The sequence below is a fragment of the Chlorocebus sabaeus genome, chromosome 25 (assembly GCF_047675955.1).
Source record: "Chlorocebus sabaeus isolate Y175 chromosome 25, mChlSab1.0.hap1, whole genome shotgun sequence".
Taxonomy (NCBI): Eukaryota; Metazoa; Chordata; class Mammalia; order Primates; family Cercopithecidae; genus Chlorocebus; species Chlorocebus sabaeus.
This window is the reverse complement of record NC_132928.1, coordinates 6221677-6229574: the sequence shown is the minus strand read 5'-3', so window position 1 is coordinate 6229574 and position 7898 is coordinate 6221677. Positions and strand designations below refer to the sequence as shown.

The window sequence follows — 7898 nt, the reverse complement described above, 5'->3', positions numbered from 1 at the left end:
CCTGGCTATGGTAGAAAAGGAAAGAGCATTTTCAGGAAAATAATCCAAGGCTAGAGAGATTAGCAAGGAGAAAGGGAGCTGGGGGCTAATAGTCAAAACAATTGGAAAAAAGGCCCCAAATGCATTCAGAAATCTTCAAGGCTGCCCTTCCCATCACAGGCCCAGGGGTGTAGGAGGACAGAATGGTTTCAGGGGACAGGGCCCTGATGTTGCTGCCCTTCACCACCTTGGGTTGCTTCTCCCTGCATCTCTGCATTCTGGCTCTAGCCAGGGCTCAAAAGGTCCCTGGTACTGCTTGGTTCTACTATAGAGATAGAAGCAGTAAGCCTTGGCAGCCTCCATGTGGTGCTAAATCTGCAACTGCACAGAATGCAAGAGGGGTGGAGACTTGGCACCTTCCTCCTAGCTTTCAGAGGGTTTTGGAAAGCGTGGGTGCCCAGGAAGAAACCCTCCTCAGGGGCAGAACCCCTGCAGGGAGACTCTGCTAGAGCAGTGCCTAGTGGAGCTGTGGAATGAGGCTGCTATGGATACCTCAGAATTATAGAGCCACCAGCAGCATGCAACCTCAGGCTGGAAAAGCTGCAGGCACTAGACTCCAATCTGCAAAAATGGCCACATGGGCTGTGCCCAGCAAAGCCATGGGGTCAGTGCTACCTGAAGCCTTGAGAGCTCACCCCTCATCTAGGATGCTAGACATGGAGTCAAGGGAGATTATTTCGGACCTTTAAGATTTAGTGTCTGCCTTGCTGAGTTTTGAACTTCTGTGAGTCCTCTTACCCCTTTGTTTTGGCTGATTTCTCCCTTTTGGAATGGGGATGTTTACCCAATGTCTGTCCCACTATTGTATCTTGGAAGTAAACAACTTGATTTTGATTTTATAGGCCCACAGTATAAGGAAGTTCCCTTGAGTCTCAGATGAGATTATGGACTTCTGAGATGATGCTGGAACAAGTTAAGGCTTGGGGGACGAATGATTGTATTTTGCACTGAGAAAATCACATGAGATTTGGAAGCCTAGGGGGTAGAATTCTATAGTTTGGTTTGTTTGATCCCTCCAAATCTCATGTTGAAATATGATCCCTAGTATTGAAAGTGAGGCCTAATGGGAGGTGTTTGGGTCATGGGAAGGATCCCTCATGAATGGCTTGGTGCCAGCCTTGCAGTAATGAGTGAATTCTTGCTTTATTAGTTCCCACAAGAGCTGGCTGTTAAAAAAAAGCCTGGCCCCCTCCCCTTTCTCTGGCCTCCTCCTGCCATGTGATCTCTGTACATGCCAACTCTCTCTTTCCTTTCTGCCATGAGTGGAAGCACCCTGAAGCCTTCATGAGAAGCAGATGCTGGTGCCATGCTTCCTATACAGCCTGCAGAGCTGTGAGCCAAATACACTTTTTTTCTTTATGCATTACCCAGCCTCAGATATTCTTTATAGCAACACAAGTGGACTAAGACACTCTAGTACCTGTCTCCCCAAGTGCTGTGGGCTGGAGAGGCATCCCTGTACTTGGTCTGCCAGTCAGGCAGCTTGATGTTGCTGCTGTCTACTTTGTAGGGGAGACTATCAGAGATAGCCCCTCATGCTTCTTCTGAATCTCCTGGTAGAAAATGAGGCACTTGCCCAGTGGTCTCTGAGACAACCTCTATTTAGATGGTGAGCACTGTCTGTGTGTTATCTCCTTCCATCTCTTGTTCTTAATCTTACACTGAATCCCATCATCCATGATCACTGTCACCACCCTGCCCCTGCCCACCCGACTCTACTGCACTATTAAAGTCACACTTCAAACTGTCATTTTCTTTTTAATTTTTAATCAGTCTGTGTCAAGAAGAAACAGGATTTGATCAAGCTTCCAGCCCTCACCGCTCTATCAGCATAGCAATTTTATGGATCAGAGTTTTGTTTACATTTGTCTAAAACCAAGAGAAGGAAAGGAATCAACTCCACAGATCAGCATGTATTTGAAGAGACACTTCAGGATACTTTGGGAAATTTTTTAATCAATCAATTTCTTAGGAACAACACCCAGTGGGCACCATGAGACCCTCAAAGTAGGAATGCAGGAATGATAGGCAGGTGAGGTGGCTGAGCTATCTGGGCTGGGAGGCCAGCCTTCTGGAATCTTAGGACAAATAAAAGGGGGAAAAATCCAACCTCACACTTCTTTTGAAGGTGAGATATGTTTACAGAAACAATTTCTGTTTTGGAAAATAAATGTATGGTTGAATTTGGGGCTGGGGGAACAATGACAATTGTCAACTAGAGAGAGGCTCATGATTCTGAGATAAATGTTAAGTCTTTTCAAAATGCTGAAACAAAACATTACCTTGGTTACTGTCTCCATCATGAGATGTATTTAAATACATTCTGACCATGTGTAAAACCCCCCAGATTTACCCAATGCCATGGATCCATGTGCCACTCATGAATACAAACACTGATGATATGTTACCAGAAGACAGCACAGAGTTCACGAGCTCTACTTCGTGAAAAAATTTCCAGAAAGCAGAGTCTGCCCGTCTTTTTCCTTTCCTTTCTCACTGGAACTGCCACATCCTGCTTTCATCTTGCTTCGAGTAGAGTTGTCTGGATGAAAGAAGATTCTCCAAATGTCACACAAGGACCTTTCCTTTGGGAGCCGGCCCCTTGCTGAGGGTGCAGGAGGCTCTGCTGTTCCTCCAGCAGCTCAACACAAACTTTCTGCAGAGGCTGGCCCATCCACATTTGGAGTCCAGAGCCAGTTGGAAGCAGGTTTTAGAAGCAAATTTACATAATGTGACATGCTTTCAGAGGGGGCGGGGAGGACTTGTCAGCCAATGGGATGCATGATGATTCGGTGGGATGTGCGTGGAATTGTCTCATGTTCCACAGCACGATACACATTTAACACCTCCATCCAAGACCGCGCGAGGGCTTCTCCGCTGCCCCTGGTTCCCCATGGGTCTTGGCGAATCCTCAAATCTCATTTAAAAGCACTGCCATTGCAGTTTGTCAGCCTCACTGTGGAGCCTGAGACGCACAATGTGAATGGCGGTCCCCATGTAGGTAAGTTAGACATTTTGCCCCCAAGCTCTATCCTTCTGTGATCTCACTCCAAGATACAAGGTCCTTTCCCCAAAGGAGCAGGAAAGTCATCTGGATCCTGCCCCATATTAGGGATCTTCTTCCATTAGAGGAATCTCTGTAAAAGAAGAGACGGTTATTAGCTTAACATAACCAGAAAACACCAGGACAATCTGGAATTATATGCCTCATTAAAATATCTACAGTTTCTCAAATCAGTGAGGAGAAGAAAATGTTAAGTTTCACATACCAGTTAATAACCAAATAAATCAACCTCCTATACAACATCTTTCTGCAACAATTGTTTTTTGCCAGAAAACAATTATGATCTTATTTCCAGTTCATAAAAAATAAAATGTTAGATTTTAACCATAGGCCCTAATGGTGCTACAAGCCAGAAAGTTGCAAATTCAAGTACAGAAAGGCAGTGTGGTTTACAGAAAAGGAACACTGTGGTGGCCCAGGAGACCTCTGTTTCCATGTTGTTACTGCCATTTACTCTCAATATAAGCCAAATTAGTGTTCTCATTTGCAAAGTGGCACTGGGGCTCCCCTTCTGTAGGAAACAGAGACCTAATCAATCTGACACATTTTCCCTATTTTACCATGAATCTACCCTTCCTTATGACAGGTACACATACATCTTTTACTTCACATCTGGTAAAAATAACTTCTACGTACACAGAACTCTGGGGCTAGAACACACTGCTGGGCCCTAGTGCGTGCCTCTGGATCCTTCTTCCTGGCATGCATGCGCCATCCTGTCCCTAAACCCCCCTTCCAGAAGTCCTACCTAATTAAGGAATAAAGACGAAAAACATCCCGGATCATAAGGACACTACAAAAACAAAGCACCGGCCACTGTTGCCTTTCTACTCTGAATGGCTCACTGCCTTTTGGTGCCTCTTGAAATTTCCATTAATGGGCTCATTACTTGCAAGATGATGATCATTCCTTACAATAATTGGCCTTGCCCAAGGCCTCTACATGTAGAGAGAGCATGAAGCAATTTAAGCTGAGTGAGAGGTAAACAGATGGATTCGACTCTGTGCTGGGGGGTGGAGCGCGTGGAGCAAGGAGCTGGCTTGAAGATGCTGGTGCGGAGGTGTTTGCAGGTGTGGCTTGGGCCTTGGGGCAAGCACTTACCATCTGCAATGTCGATGCCTGGGCTGGTGGATGCCACCTCCTCCACCGTGCTGGCAATTGTGTCAGGGTTGTCTGAAGCAGGATGGGTGCTCTCTTGGCACCTGGGAGGTGAATACAGACTCTGGAGCAGCTCGGAAGAGCCTGAGACGCTGTCACAGGCTTCCGACTGCCCTGGGCCTGTGTCCGTGTCCCCTGAGCCGGGGTATGCCGGGGGGCTCTGGTCGTCCACGGGTAAGGGGCAGCCCTGGCCTACAGAGGCCAGGTACCCGGGGCCTAAGGCACTCAAGCCGCCACTCACAGCCTCGTCGTAGGACGGGAGCATGACAGGCACGCCGTCTACTACCACAAAGTCAGGGTCACTGCTGGAACTCCGGGGAGGTCCCCTGTGTAAAGGAAAGAAGTGCCAACATGTCAGAGCCATGCCACCCTGGGGATGAGGCCACCCATGCTCCTTCCTGCACTCGGGGTCCTCAGGGCCCACGGTGGGCAGCAGAGCCTGGTATGGAGGATAATATGGAAGAACCAGCCTCCTTTCACGGGCTCCTCTGGAAGACGATGCTGCCATCCCGGCTGCCGATGCTCCGGACAGAGGAGGTCTTCTTTTTGTCACTCTCTCATGTCCTCCTATCTCCTCATGCTTTTCCCTTGCTCCTTTGACCTGTGGGCTTTGGCCTTCTGGCCATAAGCTCATGGGGCAGGGGACAACATAACCCTTTCTAACAGAGCATGCCAGCGCTCCTCTGCAGTGTCCTGTAGGATGGGATTGAAAGTGGGATAGCACTGTTAAAAGTATAGAAAATAGGCCAGGTGTGGTGACTCACACCTGCAATCCCAGAATTTTGGGAGGTTTTGCTTGAGCCCAGGAGTTTGAGACCAGCCTGGGCAACACAGTCAAACCCTGTTTATACAAAAAATAAAAATGTTAGCCACATGTGGTGGCATGTGCCTGTAGCCCCAGCTATTCAGGAGGCTGAGGCAGGAGGATCCCTGGAGCCAAGGAGTTTGAGGCTGCAGTGAGCCATGATCGCACCACTGCACTCCAGCCTGGGTAACAGAACGAGACCTTATCTCTTAAAAACAAACAAACAAACAAACAAACAAACAAACAAAAAACTGTAACTGTGGACTCTGAGTGCCCAGAGGGACTAGCTGGCCCTATGCTCATCATGTTTCTTTGTTGTTTTCTGCTATAGTATAAAAATCACTACATCTTAGTCTAGATAGAAACAAACAAACAAACAAAAAACTCAGGAAAGAAGGAAAAAAAAGGAAAGCTGTAAGCACCATGTCACTACCCTGTTCGAGCTGCACAGGCTCACCTCCACCTCCTTCCTCCCACCACTCATCTAAGCAAGGCCTGGGCTGCTGCTGTGAGGGCTCCAGGAGCCGCGGCAAATTGAGTCTGCGTGTCTGCAGGGCTCCCTCGCGTGGGCGCGCACGCAGCTCCTGGCCTGCTCCCTTTGCTTCTCAGTACTCTGCATATTCAACACTGTCCGATTGGAGCCTGGGGCATCTGACGTCACAGCCTGGGCTCCGTGTGACCCCCACACTCTGCTCCTGGCATCAAGAGGAACCCAGGGTGGCTAAGAAGTAGCCAATGGAACTTGGTTTCTTTTTTTTTGTTTTTGAGATGCAGTCTTGCTCTGTCACCCAGGCTGGAGTGCAATGGCACGATCTCAGCTCATTGAAACATCCGCCTCCTGGGCTCATGCGATTCTCCTGCCTCAGCCTCCTGAGTAGCTGGGATTACAGGCATGCGCCACCACCCCCAGCTAATTTTTGTATTTTTAGGAGAGACAAGGTTTCACCATGTTGGCTAGGCTGGTCTCGAACTCCTGACCTCAGGTGATCCACCTGCCTCGGACTCCTGGAGTGCTGGGATTATAGACATGAGCCACCGTGTCCAGTTGGAACTTGGTTTCTTATTGTCTCTGCTGGGAACTGGTGCTGAGGGAGGAGGCCAAAGGTAAAATATCAGGAAGAGAAGACCCAGCTGGGTGGGCAGACCCTGAATCTCTGAGTGCTGGCGGCAGGGGCTCTAAACCCAAGAAAATGAAATGTCTGGGGGTGGAGGGGAAGCAAAGGCTGTGTGTCTCTCTAATGCTCAAGTCCACTGACTTTTTGAAACATCTTGCAAAGGCTTGGAGATTATGGTGGTGGACTCCTTGTCCTGAAGCTCTTAAAAGCTGCCCAGAGAGGGCGGGAGACCACCAAGACCATGCTCTTCAGCGGGTAGAAGGCAGGAGGCGGGAGGAAAGGAGGAGCTTGCTCCGAGCCAGACTGCTCTCCGTCCGCAGCCACCACTAGTTACTGCGTCCTTGACAATGATGCTCCCATCCTCTCCGGCCACTTCGCCGTCTTGTGCTGGCCTCCTTCTCACTTGGGACTCCCTGCCTCCTCACTGTCCCTGGCACCTCCATGTTGTCTAGGCCCGGGTGAACAGATGCCTCTCTTCTCCATTCCTCACCCTAACATTCCACACCCAGGCTACAGCTCCCACGATCTGGCAGCTTCCCCTCCACATGTACCTACCATGCAACTTAGCTCTCATACACCCCTCATCAACATCCCTGCAGGCTCTACTCTTGTGGAACCTGGAGGAAAAAAGTCCATTCTTGGTTTGCCCTTGAGATTCTGGTCATGTATTTGGATTCATGTCATGTATTTGAAGCCAACCTTCCCAAAACAACTCAAGAACAATATAAGACGAAAGACTCAAGGGCTGAAGAACATCATGTGAAAGGGTTTTGAGAACATTTAAAAAAAAACCTTAATACCTAGTGGATATCCTGGAAACTTTTCTTCCAAGATTATGGAGAAAAATAGCTCTGAGGGCCCTTTTAAAGCACTCGAATGCACTATCAATCACAGCCCTGTGGGTTGGCTTTTTCTTTGTAATCCTTAGGCCTTCTTGAGATACTGTAATTGCTCAATGATAGGATATGGTCCCTTGATGAATATATAATAAGGTGGAAGACAGAGAGTAGATGGCAGGTTGGAGAGGAAGGAAGGTTTCAGCATCGTAGCAAGAGCTTGCTGTGGCACCAGGATGGCACTCACACACCTCTGGGCCTGGGGAGGGATGCAGGTGACACCCACATCTAGCACACATTTGTGGCTAGGGAGAGAGGGATGTGCCTGTCAGGTTGTGACCATGGGGGGTCCCTACTGCCAGACAGGGAAGAATTGCTATGTGAGGAAGGCTGCCCTGTGGGGTGTGAGGTTAAGGGCGAAGGTGGGCAGGCGCTGTCTCCAGCAGCTCTGCCCACTTCCTTCACTCCTCTCACAGCTGGACGGTGTGAGAGACACACTGCATTTTCCTGGAGGGAAGAGAGAAGTGGTTAATTCCAGGAGCCTTCTCCTCCATGAGCAATAGTCCCTTTTTCAGGTACATATGACTCTAGGGACTAGGTTGTCCCTGTGGGCAAAAAAAAAAAAAAAAAAAAAAAAAAAAAATGCCCTTTTCTGAAGCATTAGGTTCTAAAATGAGAAGACTCTGACATGGCCACAGAAGGCAAGGAAAAGACAGCTTGTATCAGTGGCTCTGGCTAGTGTTCTGCGGTGTTTTGCTGTCTTTACCTCCTCTTCTTAATGCTCATAAACTTATCCTTTTGCTTTCTAAACTACTTCTCCCTCCAGGAACGGACTGGCCAGCAGTAGTGCTGGGTGGCTCTTCTTTGTTCCTAAGGGTGCT

At 48.6% G+C, this 7898-nt stretch overlaps 1 protein-coding gene across 5 annotated transcripts in view; it reads right to left on the bottom strand.

Moving 5' to 3' along the window:
* Positions 1-1784: 1784 nt before the first annotated feature.
* The window catches only part of SUSD4 (sushi domain containing 4), a 143025-nt gene continuing 136911 nt past the window's right edge, over positions 1785-7898 (bottom strand). For all 5 annotated transcript variants that reach the window (XM_073011496.1, XM_037985527.2, XM_007988356.3 and 2 more), the window contains 2 exons: positions 4205-4587; positions 1785-3176 (listed from right to left, as the gene is read on the bottom strand). In XM_073011496.1, the coding sequence (XP_072867597.1) occupies positions 3148-3176; positions 4205-4587 (412 nt within the window). In that variant the 3' untranslated portion in view covers positions 1785-3147. The remainder of the gene's footprint in view (positions 3177-4204; positions 4588-7898) is intronic.